At 39.9% G+C, this 22314-nt stretch overlaps 1 protein-coding gene across 1 annotated transcript in view; it reads right to left on the bottom strand.

The window, feature by feature from the left end:
• Positions 1-1790, bottom strand: part of PRIM2 (DNA primase subunit 2) — an 88518-nt gene extending 86728 nt beyond the window's left edge. The window contains exons 1-3 of the mRNA XM_038132919.1: positions 1484-1790; positions 694-797; positions 296-375 (exon numbers count right to left, since the gene is read on the bottom strand). Of these exons, the coding sequence (XP_037988847.1) occupies positions 296-375; positions 694-797; positions 1484-1637 (338 nt within the window). The 5' untranslated portion in view covers positions 1638-1790. The remainder of the gene's footprint in view (positions 1-295; positions 376-693; positions 798-1483) is intronic.
• Positions 1791-22314: the final 20524 nt, after the last annotated feature.

Raw genomic sequence — 22314 nt, 5'->3', positions numbered from 1 at the left:
GTGCATACATTTAGAAAAAAGCTATCAAGAGACTCAAATCAATTGCATGTGTTTAAGAGCCAAAAGTTTGTAAATTTTCTAGTTATCACAAAATCCAGATTTTAATTGATTACACATATCCCTTTTCATCACAGTTGAAATCGGATTCCTAGAAAAAAATCCTCTTTGAGTCTACCTCTCTCTTTAGTAGCCATGCAACTCTAAAGCAGCTGCAATGTCTATAATAAAGCACTGCAGTAACTGTATACATTTAAAAGTGATAATAAGAATACAGCATAATCCAAAAAGTACTTACGACTGGCAGTAGGCAAGGCGGAGTATGAAATGAGAGATATGATCTTTTCTTCTTGCCTCGTAATCATCCTCAGCCAAAGCCTGTAGAACATATTCTTATTATTTCTGAGAAATAATCTCTCCCAGATTAAAGATTCACAATCAATTTACCATTGATGTTCAACAGCGAATTAATAGTCATCTTTTAGACAATAAATGCCAATTTACTGAGGAAAGGGATTACCCTAAAGGAAGAAAAACTTCAAAGAAAGCCCTTCAAAGAAAAACTACACCTCTGACAAAATGTCAGAACTGCAGTTTTAGAAAGAGCATTTCATCACCTTTACTTTTATTCGTTATTCTTGAATGGTATAAAGAGAATAAAGTGCAAGAGAGTTGCATGTCGTGATCTTTACTTACTCTGTAGGGAAACTTCAGTTTCCGGAGCTCAGCCTCCAACTTAATTTTGTATACATCAGAAGTTCTTACATAGCTCACACCGAGATTTTCAATTACTTTAAGCACTGGGCAAAAAAAGAAAATGTCCATGTTAGAGACAATATGATGAAATCAAACTAAATGTATGACAGCTTGGGAAAGGCACAAACTGGAGTAAGGCCACAGGAATTACTTTTAATGGCGTGAGGAGCAAAAGGGTGAGAAATAGGGAGGATAAAGTGTGGCCCGTGAGTCCTGAACAGCTGGCCCAATTCTGGGATCCATCCTGTCAACATGGAAAAGGAGACAGCTAACTGTGATGGACCAGTCTCAGTTGAAATATCGGTTTCAACTCTAATGGAAACTTGGATCCAGTGATCCAGGACTCCAGGAGAACCCCTGGCTGCTAGCCACAATGACTCGAAATACAATACTGAGACATCAAATATGTCACAACATCTACAGAACGTGAAACGCGCTCATAAACCACCTCCGAGTAAACCAAAACTACACAATCCCGAGCGTTACAATAAACCTCATTGTGTAATGTGTCTCAGCTCTCCGAAACGCCCAAAGCAACGCGTTTTCCTTTAACGGGAGCTCGGGGCAGCACGAGCAGCCAGCCCAGCTCCCGTTTATGTCAGGCGAACACAACATCCAGGCCATCTACACACAGCCACCACAGGAAGGATTCATCGAGGGAGGGAAGGGACGGGAGGAAGGAGAAGGGAAAGGGGAGAAGCGGGGGAGGAAGGAGGGAGACGCTACTCACGCCTCAGGCGGTCGATGGCAAAGCTCTCAAACTCCACCAGGGAGATGCTTTCCGTGGGGGGCTCCAGGTAAAACTGCAGGCTGTGAGGGTACTGCTCCCTCCGGTCCCCAGCCAGCCGCGCATGCCTCTGCCTCGCTCGACTGGAGAACTCCATCTCCCTCGCCCCGGGGCTGCCTCTGGCCCCGTCCCCACCGCCCGAGCCCCGCTCCCGCCGCTCCGCCCGACCCGGCGGGACCCCGACCTGAGCGCGCCCGGCCCGCGCCCCGACTTCCCGCGCTCCGCCGGCCCCGCCTACTTCCGCACAGGGCCGCACCTCCTGGGCGCCCATTGGCTGCTGCAGCGATGGGGGCGGAGCGTGATGGCAGTGCCCACACCCGTCATGGCGGCTCCGTGCTCACACCCGTCATGGCGGTCCCGGCACAGGCAGTGCCCACACCCATCATGGCGGCTCCGTGCTCACACCCGGCATGGCGGTCCCGGCACAGGCAGTGCCCACACCCGGCATGGTGGCTCCGGCTCCGGCACTGCCCACACCTGGCATGGCGGTCCCGGGATAGGCAGTGCCCACACCCGGCATGGCGGCTCCGGCTCCGGCAGTGCCCACACCCGGCATGGCGGTCCCGGCACGCGCTGGGAGATCCTGGCAGGTGTCCGCACTTGGCACGGCCGCTTCGGGCACTGACACATTCTCCACTGTTCTGCAGTTTTATAATTTTGTCAGTTTTCCAAGAGAACTGCAGGATTCGCTATTTTTGCTGCTGTGTTGGCAGTTTTGCCGCAGCTCCGTATGTTGTTTTATGCCCCTGCCACAAAATGCTACTTACCAATTTTTTCCGGAGGTTGTTTAATGATCTTGCGGGAAGTTCGGAGCGTGAAAGGGTGGGAAATGAGAACTGGCATACAGTTTGTGCCAACAAAGTGAGGACAATCAGTAGTTTAGGCTGCCAAGTTCTTAAGAGCAGCGAAAGGATCATGGATCAGGACACGCACTCGTCCCGTGTTCCCGGGACACTCCCGGGTGATCTGACAGACCGCGGCTTTAACAAACCGTGCCCTGGAACTGCAGCCTGCCTCTGCACCAACAGATTAAACGTGCTGCTGAGCTCAGCTGAGGAGAGATAATCCACTCCACCTTCAAAGCAGCTGGCCACATCCACGCTGCCCGCCGTGCGTGCTGCTGTGCTCCGGCTCATTCCCTGCGGCGTCTCCTCTTGGGTCTGGGCCGAACCACTGCTACGGCAGTATCTGAACGTTTCAGCGGAACAGAAAGTCAAGGTTCATTCTCCAAGACTCCTCTGTAATTTTCCAGGGCTAAATATATTCTTGATATATTGTTATGTGTTTATATTTTTTGTAATATTCAATATTTAACCGGAAGCAAGTTCTTATTTTTTAATATATTTTTATATAAAAACTTTACCCCGAAGCAACGTTTTTTCAAATAGCCACTGCTCATCCCACGCAGTTTCTTCCCTTCACCACCTGGCTGCAGCCTGAGTTGCTTAGGAGTAAGGAGTACATCTGCCAAAATGCTAATATTTGTAAGAAGATGGAGCTTTTGCCTTTGACCAGTGTGTTAACACCCAAGAGATCTTACAGAGACCGGCAGCGTGCTGTCCAGAGCAGGTCAAGGAGTTCCATCAGAGTCCCCCCATTCGCTCGGAGTGCTGTACCCAGCCTGGCCCAGAGGGGGAGAAGTACGACAATGCTGAGGAGCGCGGCAGAAACCAGAGATGCTCTTCATTTTAATTTAATTTAATTTCTACTCATGGTTTAGGTTTTGGCACATAAGCAGCACCACACCTTTGCAAGCCATGGTTTGCAGTTTGCTGTCCATCGCTAATTCTGCTGAGCCACGTGCTGCTGATTTTTGACAAGTCAGCAGCTATATCTACATATGTTGTTTTCTTCTGTTTATTTTACTTCTAGGTTTTTTTTCCCTTTCTTGCTGAATATTAATCCCCAAATTGTCTTCAAGTATAATGTCTTCACCTTGTTTATTTAGGTTTTTTTTTTTTAATTTCAGTTAACTAATGACACTAACAGCATTGCAAAAAGACATACGTAAGATTTCTTCAGCAGAAATTAAGAATCAAAATTAACATCTTTATTACTAGACTTAATTACTATATTACTACACTTAAATAAAACTTATAACTCAAGACCTTACCCTTTCATACAAAAATCATTTTCTTGGGAAAAGAAAATAGACAAGTGAAAATTTTTCACCTTGGGGTAAACCCCTCCCCCCCAATTTCAAACTTTCTTACTGATGCATCTATTGAAACTTAGAGATGGTAATATTTTGCATCATATTTTGGTTATTTTTTTCTAAATGTGTGTTCACGACTCCCACAGTAACATTACCACTGGGGGCTGATTTTTGAAGTAGTTTTTAAGAGAATTATTGATGTTGTAACAACCCACCTAACAATGTTTTACAACAACATCCATATATGCTCAACTGTCAAGCTGTCCCCATCATCCCATGCAAACACAGTCCCATTCAGCATACCCCAACTTTTCTGCTACTTAATTAATATACTGTTGGGAGGACAGGGTTAAAAGCAGAAGAATGGCAGTGAGGAGGAGGATAAGGATGTAGATTCACCCGAGTGACCTTGCAGCTGGGAATGTCAAGGCCTGGAGAGTAACGGTGAGGGGAGGCCTGTATATTATGTCTATTGCTGTTTATACTCTATTTTGAGAAGCATTTCCGTGCAGAGATAATGTAATGTTTTGAGACACTTGGAGGCACTCTCATGGACATGCTTAAGCTCCCTGGTTTTGGGAGAGAGAGTGTCAAAGCTCAGAGATCATTACAAAAGCCTGAGGAGATCACAGCATGTTGTTAAACTACAAGTGCAGGACCCTTGATAAATTGGTGTAAACAGCAGGCCTGCCTTTGACTCGGATGGACTGAGCCTAACAGTGCCTGCCTTCCTGCTTGTGTGTCTCTGCCAGGGTGTTGCTTTGGGATCTTCCAGTTAGCAAGGTAATGCAATGAATTTATTCTTTGCATTTTAACTGTGTTTTTGTGCTTGTTCCAGCTGCCTGCCTGTGTCAACACAGACACACACACACACACACAAAATCCTTATTTGCATTCAATATGTATCATTGCACAGTTGCTACTCCCACTTTTGTTATATTAGCTATCAGAGTGCCTAATGCTAATCTGCCAGAGCCCAGTTGTTCTCTATTTGCTTAACTACATCTGCTAATAAAAGGGTAAATATGGTGATGCTGACATGTAATCTGTCTTTCAAACCCCATTCATCCCTCATGTCTGGGATGTTTGGATCTCTGTGGATGCCAGTGATTAGCACAAAAGGTCCCTTCCCTGCTTCCATCTCCCTTTCAGCTCTTATTGTTAATTGACAATCTCACTGCATGTACCATCAGCCTGATTGAATTCTCATGTAATTATGTTTTCAAATATATTCTATTAATATCTTGGACTTTTGGTCTTTTCACCTCTTAAAATGTTATTCTCAAAAGATTTTTTAACTGTTGTTTATTCAAAATATTTACTTACATATTTTCCCCTTGTCTAACTCTATTCGTTCACTGATCTGACCTTTTCAGAAACCTTTTGTTGTAGTCTATTGGTGTAATTCCTTGCCCAATTCCTATTTCTTTTTTTCTGTTTTGCAGTTCTCCTTGTTTTTTTATTACTTCTTTAAATGTTTGACATCCAGGTTATACCGGGGTTTTACCTCTGACTAAAATGCACAGATACCTCTGCACTTACTATAAATAGCAGGGTAAATGTTCTGAGCTGGCCTTTAAATTCCTGCAGGCTCTGAAGTGAGTAAGCATGAATCATGCAGGGAAGAGAGGTTCAAAGGGCTGCTTTAGCTGGAATATGCTCTCAATGTTAATTTATTTAAGTGGAGAGTAACAATGGTCACATTCCCTTGTGACACTCTAGGTCTCTCTGGCTCCACTTACACAGGGTTTATGAATCCTAGATTTATTCCCCAAATCCCCTGTCCAAGATTCTTGTGCAGAGGCAGAGAAAATCTAGATATATCTTCACAATCTTCTTAAATTTATCCTGACAGGTAGGTCTGTCATTCACCTGTGCCTCTCACTGCATGCATCTTCTTCATACTGAAGAAGTTTAGGCTGCTGTAACAAATACATTCATTGCATCTTTCTTCAGTTATATATCATATTTTTGATCCCTTTGCATAATTTTTCAAGGTACATATAGAGGCAAAACCTGCCCTGTCCCTGCACTAGGCTTTTTCCAAAAGGATGTTATCCTTGTATTTCCTTACAAGATGCTCCATTTACTTGAAATAATTTTGCTTGTCATGCTGGGGCTTGGGGGAAAGGGATGCTGACTTGTTTTTTTTCTCTAGCCAGTCTTCCTCTGGTAACTTTTGAGCATTGAATCAAGGTTAAAGAGAGAAGTTGAAGTATCAAAGATAGATGCATTTATGTATTTGAGAAATTAGAGCCTGAGTAAAGAAAAGAGAGAAAGATTCAAATTTCTACCATGGGAAAAAAAAAAAAACAGAGCTCATTTTTTTTTGTGTGTGGAGCAGCAACAAGGAGACAATTAACACAAACATCCAGGTCAGCATAAATATAGCTTGAGCTCAGCCACTGCTCCATCATCTCCAAACAGACAGGGGAAAGTTTGAACTATCCAGAATCAGAACCAAAAAAAGGTAGAAATTATTTCTAGACCTAATTTAATCTGCTGCATAAGGATCTTCTTCCTAGTATGTCTATCTTTATCATATTTAAATTGTGAGATTCTGAAACACACAAAGATGTTTTTCAAAGTCTGTCTGTTTGAAGGGATACTGATGTTTTCTTTGCTTGGATTTTTATTACCACTAAACTAATTTACAGTAAGAAAATGCTTTTGTTACATGAAACATTTAAGATTTACTGCATTTCTAATACTCTCCTGAGAATAAGCAAATTCCTACCTGTATAACAGAGGAAGAATAGAATGCTCTCTTATCAAGTAATCTGTAAGTAATTGAAAGATTTCATTAACCCCGAAAGTATTGCTATCCAACATAGAGACCTAGATATAGCTATATACCTAGGATTTTTAACTTCTTTTTTTTTCAACCAGATAAAGAATTATTTGTCAGGATGAAGAATAATAATTAAAAAAAAAAAAAAAGAACCCCAAACAACAAAAAAAACCCAAACAAAGTTTAAAGTATTTTTACAAGGAAAATCTCTTATTGTCTGAAAATTTTTAAATATTATTGTATCTCCATTAAAAGAAACTCATTGCAGTGGAAGGATTTTGCTCAGCCTTTTCGGTGTTTGATGAGGGGTATTGTATAATACAGACTTGGCCAGGAGGACTTCCTGTTTTAAGCCTATGACTTGATGTTGAAAAAATGTCCTGTTCAGTCCTGACACATACTGAGTGGTCAGATACTCAGACACTTTGTAAAACAGTCTGCACAATTCCAACCTAATTGTAAGTAGCCAGCCACGTTCCAATTGCCAATAAATGTTCATATTACACTTACTCAGAGCACTTCCTCTATTACAAGTGAAACCCACCAAAATAAACATCGGGGTGGGATTTGTGCTGCCTAATCTAGTTACTAAACCTGCACCTACCTTTTAAGCTCCTCTTTTAAAGGGAATAGTTTTCCTGAGAATGCTTGGAAAGAGGTAGGTATCATGCAGGCCTCCAAAAGCACATCTAGACTGCCTAAATTTAGGTTCTTACAGAGCTGATGGTTTTCTTTTTGTTTACCTCAAGTTTGTTTGGCTTTTTTACTCCCTTGTTTTCTGGGTTTGGGGTTTGTGGTCTTCTTTCAAATATAAGTGATGTTCAGGAGTGGAAACTTAAGCATTTTTGCAAATTAGGGGAACGAAGTCTTCCTTGCATGTAATACAAGGTCATCTTCTGTCGGCAATGGAGAGAGATGGGGAGACTGACTCGGTGATCAGAATCCGATTTCATTGAGGGATACAAGTGCTTATATACTATTTTATGGAGACTAGTAATGTGTACTACAATGATTAGGTTAAAATCACATACACAAACTTGTGCATATAACAACATCTCTTACTTGCAGAGTTTAATGGGATTTTCTTTTTCCGGTAAACTCGTTTGATTTAATCTTCTTGCAATCTAGGTCTAATTTTCAAAGTTCCGTTTGCTTTTGCCAAGGCATCCTGTTAGAAAATCTCTTCTGTGAACCAGGTCCAAAGTCCATCATCTGTCTTGTGTCCCCCAATATTCCAACAGTCTTCCCCATCAGGAAGAGATACCAGCATAAGGAGTTAACTTACATTCCCTATGTAAGCAAAATGCCAATTAATTGGAAGTTGCCTAAACAAGACATATGAGATTGGGATGATTAACAAACATACCAGCCAATTCTTGAGCACCCTTCTACTGTAAACTAAATATATTACTTTTTCTTACTTCAAAGTATTTTGCCTTTGTGTTACTTTTTTAATGCTCTGTAATTTCCTTTGTCTGAAACTCTGTGGAAATTGAGCTAAGAAAGTAAAACTGAGTATGAAGAGTTCCAAGTAAGGCTTCTCTCCATGTTAAGTATTGTCTGAAACTGCACTGGTTTCACCAGAAGCAGAATATAGCCTCAAAATATAAACCCAACCCCATCCACCAGCACTGTTGGAAATCAGTTCTTACTGCAATGCTCCTTAAAATTCAGGACTTGCTGATAAAACTTGATTTATTTTCAGACTACAGAGCTAGAATAACTATTGGCACCAGCATCTTGGCAATCTTTCTTCAGCTCACCTACATGAATATGCAGAAATCTGGTACACACGTTGTTATTTTGAAAACTACATGGCACATTTGCATAACAAATTTCAGAAGCTGAGACTCATCCTAATAGCTTTTGAATAACCATTAAAATTGTCTACAATACAGCCACACTAAGTACAAGGGTTTAATATGTCTAAATTTCCAATTAGAAAACCAGGTTTATCAGGTGCACAGCTATTAACTGTTGTTAATATATTTAATATTAACTGTTGTTAATATTTCCACTATTGATTTTAAAAAACCCAATGCTATTAGATATATTGAAGATCTAACATTTTTTAACAAATCTGGTAACAGTAAACAGCAAGGGTGGATCACAATGCTTTATATTTTAGGTGGTATTTATGATTATAGTAGCAGATAGTATATAGCAGATAATGCTACAAATGCTTTCAACAGGGGCTACTTTCTCTTCATACATATTTAATTTTTTATGGACCCATAACTTATATGGGTTCCTGGATGGTGTACAATACCATGTAAATAAGTGCCTGCAGTTTTGCCCTCTCAGTGAAGTTAAACCATTAAATATAGGTTAAAAGTATGGTAGCTATGTAATTATATAGTGAGTGTTGAGTACATGTCATGTTGCACTTTCTCATCCAATGCCAACTAATCTCATCACCTTGCAGAAGTGAACAGATTATATTCTCAGGGAACAGACAAGAGCATTAATTTATCTACAGGCCTGTGGACCTCCTGGTTTTTGCTTTGTATACCCATGGCAGCCTACAAGCTCTACACAGGGCACTGAGAAAGCCCAAACTGTAGGAGGGGAGTACAGAGCAGGCAGTCTCAAAAAGACAGAGACAGACACAGGTGTCCTCAGAAGTATGCTGGTTACACTGCCAACTTTAGGGCCTAAGTCACCTCATCTGCCATTCCAGTTCACTTGGCACAACTCAGACAACTCTGACAGTTTCTAGGCCCCAGGAACTCATGATGCTCATTTCTACTCTGGTCCCATCCATGTGTGTGTATGTGTCTCCCCATATTGCATTTCCCTGCTCTGTCTTCTGCATAGGCAGCACTTGGGTTACTGCCTGCTCAGATTGCCCATTCCAAATGTGTGCAGGCAAAGCTCCTGTGCAGGCAGCAGTAGAACAGTAGTCAGAGCAGTAACCCCAGCAGCCTGGTGTCCTGGACCACACCACCACAGTTCACTTCTTGCCCTCCCTCATGGCCCCACAGCCAATCCTATTTCTTCCCACTCTTCTTTTCACCAGCATCTCAATTACTAACCTGCTTATTCTGCATCTCCAGACACTTGCCTTCAGCAGTAGCAGACAAAGTGATTTAGACCTTGTTCTTCATTATGGCTTCACCTCAGCCTCGCCATCCAAGGAGTTTACAGTGTCCAGGGAAGAGAAGCAGACCTCCCATCTCCCAACATTCTGCCCCTCCAAATGTAGGCATAGACCAAGTAGTCAACAGCGACACCTTCCCAACACCTCTCTCCTGGCAGTATTGAAATTCAAAGGAACACATGACACAAAGGGCTTCTCTGAACATTCAGTTATGTCATGTGTGAAAAGAAGATGGAGGGGGGTAATGACATTTTAGATAATTAAAACTATATTTCCTCTTCCAAATTATTGGCGTTGGAGGCAAAAGACTAGCTTAATTTCTCATTGTATTTATCCTTCTTCCTAATGTTTTACTTCGGTGATTTTTATTGAGCATTTTCTTGAGTCTGGTATAAAAACATTTGCATTCTCTCATAAGGTTTCTGTCTCCCTCAGCAAACTAAAGTTGGATTCACTAATTTCTTTTTTTTAAGGTTGCTATGACAGAATCTTCAAAGTTCAAGGGTAATAGCTTGAATATTGATGAGTTTTCACTAGTAGCCACACAAAATATCAGGAACTCATTCTTCCTGGCATTTTTGATCTTCAAACATACTGAAAAAAATACCTGGCTGAGATTTTGCTCAAGCAGCCAAATTTATATATCAATTTGGTTTTTTGGTTGGTTTTTTTCTTTTGGTTTTTTGGGTTTTTTGGGTTTTTTGGTTTGGTTTTTTTTTTTTTTTTTTTGGATTCTGTACTAGCCTGTTTGTCAGCCACAGTTTTACTTTGGGATATTACCTTTTCCATGCTGCATAGGACTGAGAAGGCAGGTAGTTAGTATCTTTGGATAGCTGTAAAAACTACTTCAAAATAAAATGGCTCTGGATATTCAACGGTACAATTTCTATGTTGTTTTTGTGATTGACAGATCATTTTCCATCAGCAACAACTGTCTATTTTAAATTGTGCTCTGTCTGATGACAGGTTGACTGTAAGGTGCTTACTCATGGTCTACAGAAGGAGACTGACCATGCAATTAGAAAAAGTAAAATATTCTCTATGATTTAATTTTAATTAGGCTTTATAGCCAGAAGAAAGTATTTTTAAACTTCCTGTATATAACAGACCATGGAATTCCTCCACTGTATGGACCCATACAATTAAAACTGGTCTAAGTTATCAGTTATCTGGTTTAGGAAAAAAAGCATCTTGGCATCTTTCAGTTAAATCCAAAGTTTCCACAGTAAACTTGAAGCAAAAGAGAGATCTGGTTGCACCAAAACTTAGGAAAGTTCACATGCTGTGGTCACAAGAACAAAGAACATATACCTGAAATTTGCAGCAAGACATTGCAAACAGTCCTTCAGATCAATAATAATTTATTCACATACAATAGCAAGACTGGGGTCTGTTCATTTTCTTATATTTACCAAAATGTAAGGGGTTCTTTTTTCCCCTATAATCTGGCTGTAACATGCTAGAAAGTAAAATTCTATTGTCCTGTTGCTTTTAAGGGATAGTTTTTTCTTAAATATAAATTGCTTTCCTCTCTTTCTTGCAACAAAAGGCTTATAGTGGACAGGCCCATAAACACAGAGGCAGAATATTTCCACTGTAATCTGTACAAAGACATTCCAAAGTTGTCTGTATGTTTTCCAGTTATTCTTTTGCTTTTATTGGTGCTAGTTAGTTTCAAATTTCTTGCCTTATTTTCCTCCTTGTCAATATAAACATAGATTTAGTTTTTCTGTCTACATCGACATTATCTCAGCCTAACAGTACATCATGGGAAGCTGGAAGATTTATTGGCAGAAAAAAAGCTTGCTGGAAAAAAATCTGGGTAGTGGTAATTGGAGAGTGAGTCAGTGTCTGGAGTCCAGCTGTGCTTACTACTCAAGGCTGACTAGAGCTGAGTTAGTCAGATTTCTTCAAATATCTGAAACTGGCTGTTTTAAAAAATAAAGAAATAGACTTTATAGATACTGGATACATTTTTGGCTGAGAACATTTGTATAAAGGCAGCAAATGATCTTTCTTTCTTTCTTTCTTGTTGCTGTTAGTATTGCAGTGGCATGCAAGAGCCATGCTCTTGGAGAAGCAATTCATTACCTATGCACAAACCAGCTTGTCTGAAAGATGGTCTGGCATCAACAGCTCAAAATGCACCAAAAATAGTTTGATACACAATCAGTTCTGTGATTAATATTGCAAAAAACCTACATCCTGACCCTGGGAGGCAAAGCTTTGCTATTTCTTATTGCACACATTTACAGTGGTTGAAACTTAAGAAGCACAAATCAATTCCTGGTTGGTGTTATTTTAATTACTGGCCTGTATAATGATGCTTGCTTCATCAACATCCCAAACATTGAAGTTCTAACCTTTGGACAATACAAAATTTTGAGGAAAATGGCATTTAAATGTCTTTAGAGAATATTGTGAAACTAAATACTGAATTCAAAGCAGAATTTATAAAATTATGGTCTTAAAAATTGTATTTTTTTTTGCCATACTCATAAAGAGTTACTCCTAAGTTCTTCACAGATTAAAGTAAGAACCTCAGTGTTACAGGGGATGTTTGTTACCTAATTTTGCCAAGACTGAAGGAAAAGACCCAACTGTGAATTGTTTACATATTTTAATTTCTTTACACTTTAATAATTCCTGAAAGTTTTGAAACATAATTAGGCTTTTTCATGTTTTACATATGATTCATGAAAATGAATATTTAAAACAGAAGAAGTAGTACAGACATGCTGATACAATTTTGGACTACAGACAACACAGAGGCCAGCATGAAAACAACAGTACTACAGGTGCCACAACAAAAGTCAGGATTGAAATTTGTGAAAAAAAAAAAAAAAAAAAGAACTATCAAACACCAAGAGTCTCATTTAAACAGAAAAAGCCTTTGACAGTCAGCTGGAAGAACATTTTCAGGCAACGCTCATATTCAAGCTGAAATTGTGCCAGCAATAGGATATCTAAAACAGTTTCAGCTCATAATAAAATCTGATGTGGTTGACCAGTTTCTTATCTCAGTTTTTGGCTTGTTCCTTGCAGTTATAATTGTAGATAAGTAGCCTAAAATTTCAGGAGAGCAAACTTTTCAAGACAGTATGTCTTGTATTTGTTACAGGTATTTATAACACTGTTTATGGGGTTTTAGATTGACTTGGAAATTTAAATAAACTAAAAATAGAGGAGAAAATAAAAGGAGCCATGTTACCCTTTCCTCTCTGTCCCCATTATTCCACACAAATGCATGTCTACGTAGCTTTGTTCCAGATGGGAATACAGAGTGACCCACTCAGTCTGCAGGAACAGGTCACTGGATAAAGAAGATCTCTGTGATGCATCTGAGACCTGGCATAATTCCTAAACTCCCTATACCATTAGAAGTACAGCGTTTATTCTATATTTAGGAGAACACATACCATTTGGCTTTTTATGGATCACCATTTTTTCTTTCCCTTAGCTTGCCTACAGTCCTCTGTTCCATTTCACACACAGTCTCTTCCCCATTTGTGTTTCCTAGTTCCTCCTCTTCTTCCTCACTGCCTGAAGATGACAGTACATGTGAGCATAGCCGGGACAACTGCTTAGTTTATTGCTGGCTATCAAAAGTGACAGATAATTTCAGCTGTCTTCCCCTGGGTGAACATAGGTCTCTTTCTTCTACTTCAGCTGTCAATTTGAAGGCATGTTGAATGTTTACCATCTCCAAAATGTTTACTATCTATATTAATTCAAATTTACCATTACCAGCTGCCAACTCAAACAAAACTCTGCTGCTGCTGTTGCATTCACAACAGCCTGAAAAGGCAGCCAGTAGAGATCAGCTTCATAGACAGCATTTGCCACTCAAATAGTGAGTCCCTGTCTTCACCACAAAATGTCATGTGCCATGGGGACAATGCTGGTAAGCTAATATGGTGCCCATCTTGCAAATCACAGCACTTGTGATTTGTGATCCAAATAAGAATTGTTTCTAACGAAAAATAAGACTTTTTGTCATTATATTTCTTTCTTGGTTCTCTTTTATGTCTTAGAGAAGGTTGTTTATTTTAAGATACTTAAGAATTATGACTATCAGAATTCAGTTCTATAGAACTTTTGAAGAGTTTATCATCCTAATTTCCTTAATTTGCCTATTCACAACTCTTTAGCAGTTTCATCCAAGATATCCAGATGTCCCAGCTATCTCAGAATAGCTGCTGATCTGCTGGCAGTGCTTAAGGAATTAGAAAAGTACACAGTAATTTTAATCCTTAGCATTACCTGTATGTTTTGCGTAGAATTTTCCAGGTTTCGTAGCAAAAGTATTTCCTGATTTTCATGAAGGCATTTCCTTCATTACTATTACATTAATATGAAAATTATAAATAGTACCTTCTGATTGTAGTGAGGCAAAGAGGAAAGTGAGAAGTCACATAAAAATAAAGAGGATCAAATTGTTCTGAAACTCTCTGAATGAGAAATAGGGGAGTTCCCTGGATGTGAGCCACAGTTAACTCAATTCAGGCTTCTCATAAGCAACATTTTTGCATCACTGTAATTATTTTATCTTGAAGGCAGCTTTAACTACTACAAATTCACACATCAAGGAAAGCATTTAATGACTGAGTCCTTTTTCTAAGTAACAAAAACATGTTCTTTTCACAGTTTTCTTTCAAAAAATGTTTGAGCTATGTGATGCTTTAGGAGAGAAAACAGTTTTGTCTAATTTTCAAATGCAAGAGAGACAAGTTCTAAAGGCAAAGTAAACATAATAAATAGAAAAGGTGAAAAATAACTCCTACCAACCTAGGAGACTGATAATCAGTCACAAGACAGAACCTGGTAGAGAAATAAATCTAAAGCAAGCAAGAGGACCACCATGCACTACCCCATAACTAGGACATTGGATTAAAGTGCCAATATTCTTTCATTGCCATCATCACCAAGGACATCAGTTATATAAGAATGTGACATAAATATGGGAACAGATAGCTATCCTTCTACAAATGAAGAAAAAGGGAGTTGTTTCCATCTGTAATGTTGAAAAATGAGATACTGAACAACTAGACAAAAAAAGATTAGAAGCCATTGATCTATCTTTTACAATCACTTTCTACTCCTGTCTGCTCACTAACATCAGGGCAATGCAGAGCATAGGTGGGTTGTCTTTTCACACAGATATCTGCATCTGCACAAAGTGCAGGAGCTGCAAATACAGGAGCAGCCCAAGCACATACTTAATGTGGTCTGATTTTGACAGTGATTGGTTCCAGATGCTGCAAAGGAAATTTCCACAAAACTCACGAGGTAAGCAGTCATGGAAGAACTGATGTATAAGGAGAGATTCTTCCCAAGTTTACTGTTTAGCTGGTTCATGCCCTGAAGAATGGCATCTTATGCCCTTTCCAACTTCACTCTCTTCTATCACTTCAATAATGTATATCCTGTTTAGTGAAGCCTGTCTCTTTCTGTACTCTGCTGCATACTTCCCCCATCCCCAGGGCTTTAGCAATCTCTGCACCAAGGATCCTCTGACACCACAGCTGCACAGCCTCTGCTCAGACTGCAGAAAATGAGCTGTGAATCCATACAGAGACAAGGAAAATAAATATTCTAGGTATGGTGAGCCAGGATTATTAGCAGCTTAAGGATTCAAGAGGGATAACACTGTCACAAGAAGGTATATAATTGTAAATTAAAACAGAGAGGAAGGCTCCTTGGCCCAGAGACTATTCAGGAGCTTCTTGGTCATGTCACCGGTGCCATGAATGTCAGTGGAGCTGGTGGTAGCTGACTGCTCAGCAGTCCTGGGCATCCATTGCAGGGAGCTATGGGACAGCCTGCCCTCCCCATAGTGACTGATGGCTGAGCAACAACAACCTTGGGTACCGTATCTGAAGCAGTAAGTCCTTAACCTCAGAGGTCATTAAATTCAAGCTGACTTTGTGAGGCAATAAGCATTTGTTTAATACCTGTAAGCTGGACACGTCATGCTTGTGTAGATCACGGGATACGGACAACAAGTGCAAACAATCCAACTCAAAATAGGGCCCGTAACAACTGATGTGTGCTTATTGCTGAAACATACTAGACTCTTAACCTCAATCCTTATTGAACAATCAAATCCATGGGTTATTTATTGTACCAAACATTGGTGTAAACTGGGAGAAATTGCACCTTTATGGGTCTGTGTTGCAGATACCTGATTGAAGCAAATCTTTTTCAACATGCTGTTTTAATCTCTGTAAAACCAGCCAATTCCTACCACTCAGTTTGCTTATGCTGCAGCTATTTGACCCTTGACATTTTCAGCACATTCACCATAGGTCACCACTTGCAACATGTGTGTACAGTTTATTGAGTAGATAGCCCACAGCCATGTCTATTTAGTTTTTACAAGCATTCTTGTTCAGTTACACTGACAAAGCAGTCAGCAGGATAATATTTCATGAGGTCATCTTTTTCATTAATATTTTTTTTGCATTAGTAACAAGAATTTCCACAACAGAATATTGTTGCTAATTACATTCACTCAGCCAATTTAACCACCTAATTTATTTGCCTGCCTCATTGTTTACTGCAGAGAGAGCATGGTTTCAGAGAGCTAAAGATCTCCAGTGTATTTTTGAAACTTACACTATCCCAAGATGAATCACTCTCTAGGAGTCCTCCTTCTTTCTGCTGAGTACAGAGGTAGTCAAAATGACAGATTTAATTTGGATGCCCACCCCTGCTTTTATGCAGTGTACATATGACGTTCTCTGCAGATGGACTACAAAGAAATGGCATTACATAGACACAGCTTGAAATCAGAGTTAGTTGATGTTAATGAGTGGTTTAGGTCACCTAAAGAATCACTATCAAAGGTATTTGCAAAATCATGTGTAACATAAATTTGCAAAAGCATGACTTAAAATTTGGTGGCAAGTTTCACTCTATTACTTATTACACTGATGAAGAACACAAAGGAAAATTGTATTAGGATCAATTTGCATGGAGACCAGGGTCACAAAAGGACAAGGGGGTAAGGGAGATCCTCCCACTGAGACACAAGGCTCAGAGTTGACCCCTTACTTTCTAAACTCCTGATAGAGCCTAGGTGTGGTTGAGTGCAAACTTCACCTCAGACTTGGTCAATAGCTTATATCTAAAGGGTTTAACAACCCTTAATAATTGACTGACTTAACAATGAATGAAACAATAAGATTTACAGTAATCACAGCAGTAGCTTAATTACAAATCAGAGATGGCAACATTCACACTACATTTGCTATAAGGTAATTACATCAATTACGTACAAAGGTATCTGTTAAAAATTCTCCTCAAGTTTGGTGAAATACCTCAAATAATAAAAATAATTGTGACTGTGTATTACTAGTCCAGGCTCCATCATCAGCTTTCAGTAATGATCTTCCAATTATCTTAAGTGTGAGAGCTGGAAAGCTGTGAGAAGCATCCCCCTCAGAGGGATATGCTGCAGCCCAGGAAACTCAAAGAGCCTCACTCAGGACTGCAGTTTATAGGGTGACCAAAAGTTTGGCTGTAATTATCTGTCAATCTCCATCCTGGCCGTAAACTATCCAGGATGGTAATTACTGAACTTTCCTCAGTAACTATAATATTGTTCCACTTGGGCTATGATTCAGACAAAATAATGTTCCAAGGCTATCTGTTAGAAAACAGAAGTTTCTAAGGTAACAGAAGTTCCTGGGAACAGACAGTGTTTCTGATAGGCTCAAGGGGAGTTTAAGTGCCCAAGAGTCATTAATCAATACAGAGGCCTAAGGAGAATTTTTAAGGTCACAGAGCAGCCCAGGGAGGAGGAGGGAGGCACCACCACAGCTGAGACATATTATTTCAAATATAGGAAGAAAACTTGAAATTTTCTACTCCAAATCAAAGCCCAAGTCTTGGTCTTTTGCATTGCTAGGTTTAAAGTAAAATGAAGTTAGTAAGCTCAATGAGTCTTTTGCATGGCTGTTCAGGTCAAGGTATTTCAGTTTCTTTTATGGGTTTTTTTTTGGAGGTGAGGGGTTGGAGTGTGGAATTTCAGTAGGAGCCATCATCACCAAAAGCCCAGACCACAAGTGAGGGAGGCTGTAAATATGGGTTTGCAACTGGTCATCACATTTAAGAAGGATACACAGAAATTGGAGAAAGTAACAACAAGTAAAATCAAAGATCCAAAATCAAAAGTATATAATAAACTGGGGCTTTTTACCTTAGTAAAGGGAAGACTGGTAGGGGAGAGTGGTGCCTGATGATTTTCAAAAACCATCATGAAGGAAAATCAATGATAACTGCTAGGAAAATTTCAGGGTAGACATCAGGAAAAACCTTCACAGGGTGAAGAAGTTCCTGGGAGAAATTGCCAAGTTTTCATTACGGGAGCTTATTAAAACCAAGGCAAATGTTTATCAGGAATGACTTAGGCATAAGTGCTCTGTTCTAGGAAGACAGAAATACAACAAATACATCCTTCCTCTATAATATTTAATTATCTAACTTTTTTCTTGTTTATAAGAAATTTATTTTATTTCAATGTTTCTTATGACAGGAACCTCATGAAGTTCAAAAAGGATAATTGCAAGGTCTGTACCAGGGGAAGAACAACCCCAGGCACCAGACCCTTAAGATTAGCTTAGCTGATGAGAGCATGGTGATTATAACACCGGGGTTGTGGGTTTACTACCTCTATGGGCTTATGAGTTGGGCTCAATGAGCCTGTGGGTCCCTTCCAACTCAAAACATTCTGTGATTCTGTAACAAGAAGCAGCTGTACCTGCTGGGGTCACCCAGCTGGGAAGCACATTTGGATAAAATTACCTCAGTGGCCCAGTAGACATGAGGTTCTTCATGAGCCAGCAATGTGTCCATGCCACAAAGGTGACTACTGTTATCCTGAGCTAGGATGCAGGAATGCTGCTGTAGGTATGGGCAGTAATCTTCCCCCTCTACTCAGCACTGGTGGGGCCACACTTGGAGAAGTAGGTGTCAGTGCTATGTCCCTTCTTAGCTTCCACTAGGAATCAGTTTCATTAGCCTTTCTATGAAGAGGAAAGCTTGAAAAGTAATCCTTAAGGAAATCAAGTCTCAGGACATTCTGGGAGCGAGAGTGTATGGAATGGAGGGGAGAACAAATACAAGGCTTTTATTTTATGGCTGGGCTCCTATGGGACAGACACCTTTTGTAATGGATGCTGTGTCAGAAGAAAGGGGTTAGTGTGATAGGGTGGGTCTCAGAAAACAACTTGGGCTCAAAGAATAGGTTCTTTTCACTTTCTGACAGCTGTGGATTTAGAAACAGTTAGGAAGCACAGTGTATCCCCAAATGAACAGTACTGTTAAGAGCAGTAGACTTGGAATTTGGATCTGATAATAGCCTCATGTACAAAACTTCACCTTTTCAAAATAAAGAAGTCTTATCTCTAATCTAGCAAAATAACCATATGCTTGGCTAAATACAATTTATAACCCAACTGATATCTGAGCAGGATTACTTTTTTCAGCCCAAATTATTTTTAGAAGTCAGTCATTGGTGAGTTTCCACATATTAGTTACTGCTAATTCTGAAGCCATGGTCTGCTTATTTACCAAGAGTTCAGAGATTCACAGTGCAGCTCAGAAGTGAAGCATGAGCTGTATCAATTTCAACAGAGCCACTGGCAGGGAAAGCCAATCACTCTGCTGACAGGAGCTGTAGACAACCTTCTTGCGCAAGGCAAGCTGCAGTGCTTTGCCTGGTTACTGTGCATTGCAGGGGACAGCTATGCAGTAATTTCCTCCTATTTTCAAGGACATTTTAGCTGACATCAATTTTATCAATGTCTATTTTTCTTTGAAAGTTTAAGTTATATAGCTGGTTCTAACAGGCATTTTGGAAAATACCTGGTGAGCTCTCCTGGGATTTACAGTAATGTGCTGTCCTGGTTTTGGCTGGAATAGATTTTTTTCCCAGTAGGTAATACAGGGTTGTGATTTAGATTTCTGCTGAACACAGTGTTGATAACACAGGGATGTTTTTTGCTGTTGCGGACAGCACTTGCAGAGTGAGGTGTTTTCTGCTTCTCCTACTGCCAGCAAGAGGCTGAGGTGTGCCAGGAGCTGGGATGGAACACAGCTGGGACAGCTGACCCCAACTGACCAAAGGGGTTCATATATATGGTGTCACACTCAGCATATAAAGCTGGGGGAAGAAGGAGGAAGGGTCATGGCATCTGTCTTCCCGAGTCACATGTGCTTTCCTGGAGATGGCTGAACATCTGCCTCTCCATGGGAAGAGATCAATGAATTCCTTGTTTTGCTTTGCTTATGTGTGTGGCTTTTGCCTTCCCTGTTAAACTGGCTTTATCTCAACTCATGAGTTTTTTCACTTTTGCTTTTCTGATTATCTGCCCCATCTCACTGGTGGGTGTGAGTAAGCAGCTGCATGGGGCTGGATGTGCTGCAAGGTTTCTCTTGGGCCTCCATCTTTCATCTTTTCCTGTCCAAATTTTTCTAAGATCAAGGTCACAAAAAAACTTTAGTGTTAGCCTAATCTTATATATTAAATGATCCAGAGCTACACTCAGAGTAACAGTCCCCAGTCCAGATGGGCAGCAGCTATCACAGTGTGATGGTTGAACCAGGCAAGCTCAAATGACAAGGAAAGAGGGGTACTTAAAACATTTTTCTCTTGTTTGGGTCTATTTTAATGGCTTTAGGCATCAAACCTAATTCCTGTTTTAAAGTGTCATGATTTATGCAGGATTAAAAAAATCTACTGCCTTTAGAGGTCTTTTGTGTAAAGGTCAAATTTTTGAGCACCCAACTCTGGACCCAGGGAAACCTTGGATTCTAGTCATATAGCAGCTGGAGATGGTCTGAACTCACTACCTCTAGCTCTGTTATCATGTTTATGAGGGTTTTTTTTGAATATGCACTACCAAGAAGGGAGTAGATCAAAAAATAGACCTTGTATTCTAATCATCAGCGTATATATATATTTTTTTTCACTTCCGAGGTGATATGTGTCTTTGGAGGACTGTAAAGTTATTCCAAAAATTACATCTGTGATGCCATCAACCCTACTGTATAGGATGTTAATGGTCTTCAACCCACCCTGCATAGCTATAACTCTGCCAGCTTCATGAGCAGCATAGCCAGGGCAAATTAGAAGCCAAGGGGCAGTGATGGGCATGGCACGTTATACAGAATATGGTGATACAAATGATGTCCTAAGTTTTAGCTTTCATATTTTTAGATTCTGTACTGCCTTAGTCTGTGATTCTGAACTTCATATAAAGTGTTGTCGCTGTTGACCTCGTTTCAGAGAGACAAGACAAACTCTTTCAAGGGGTAAAAAAAGCTAAGACTTTATTTTATACATCCCTTTATACAGAGTTTTATAAACCCTCCTGTGTCTATCCCCTATTGGTCAGTAACAAGCTGTTACCTCGTAGTAAATGGTAAGTCTTGAACAAGGTGTCTACATGCAAAAAAGAGTTGTTTGTGACATATTGTTTTCATTCTTTTGCTGAGACGGTTGGGATTGTTGAAACAGGTGCAAGAGAACAGCCCTAATCTGTAGAATTCTTTTGCAGGGAAACAAGTTGTTTTCTGCCATTACAGGCTTCTGTTTTTATGAAGAGATGTAGGCATGGAAAGACTCACATACTGTTTTCTTGAGAATTATGCATGAGAGTTTTCTGATTGCTCAAATGCAAAATATCCAGTTTCACTCTTGAAGACCATCTTTTTCTGACATCTTCATTTCTACTTAAACAGTTTTGCTGATGTTTGTGTAAAGAGGGCAGTAAGAAAGGTTCCATTTTCATGGAAAAGATTCTGTAAAGTTTTGTAAATATACTTACAAAGGTGTCTGGGATAAATGCCCATAACATGGTGTTACACATTTAAACTGCTTTCCATCAGCAAGTGCCTGCAAAGACAGCCATCTGAATGCAAGACATAACATAGATAACTAATGCTTCCAAAAATAAGGATACAGAGATGTTGATCACTCAATACAGTAAATGTACACCTTCTAGCTAATAGAGTATGTTTAAAATAAGGTTATATCAGTCTTACATAAGACATTAGCTTACTTCAACAGTAGTTTGGATGTGACTCATTGTAGACAAAACTGATTTTCCCACTTTTACTAATGTGACAATTATGAATTTTTCTAGTGCCTGAAAAATTTCTCCAGTATTACAAACATGGCAACCAGGTAAATGTATTACCTGCCTAGCTACAGGGATCCACGTGCATATGTTTTCTTTTCCTGATTCTGAAGGTGAACCATACCACAGAAGTGTTTACAATGAAGGCATTAGGTGAGATGAATCCCAGCCACACCCCCAACATCTCCCATGATGAAAACGGGGAAGTTTAATAAGGCACACTTCCAATATATTACTTTGGTACTAGGCAGGTTCTCCTAATGTGAAGGCTGTCCAATTCAAGGCCTTTTGGAACAGAGAAGCCCTGGCATCAGACAGACTCTGAGACTACAAGCATTAAGAAAATGAACATATTAATTTCAAAACAGAAACCATGCAGAAAATCTTACTATTTCTTTGGGATGTAACTCCACAATGTTCTAATCCAAAAAGTACTTATTTAGGGACCTGACTGACTCTAGAACAAAGCTGTTGCCTTGGGAAGCCCAGGACAGGCACAGAGAGTTCTCTGTTGTGGAAGACAGAATTCATCAACCACACTTGGCAATATCTGAGTGTTAGTTGGCCATCTTTGAGTAGCAG

Source organism: Motacilla alba, chromosome 3, assembly GCF_015832195.1.
Source record: "Motacilla alba alba isolate MOTALB_02 chromosome 3, Motacilla_alba_V1.0_pri, whole genome shotgun sequence".
NCBI classification, from domain to species: Eukaryota; Metazoa; Chordata; class Aves; order Passeriformes; family Motacillidae; genus Motacilla; species Motacilla alba.
This window is presented reverse-complemented; position numbering and strand designations above follow the sequence as displayed.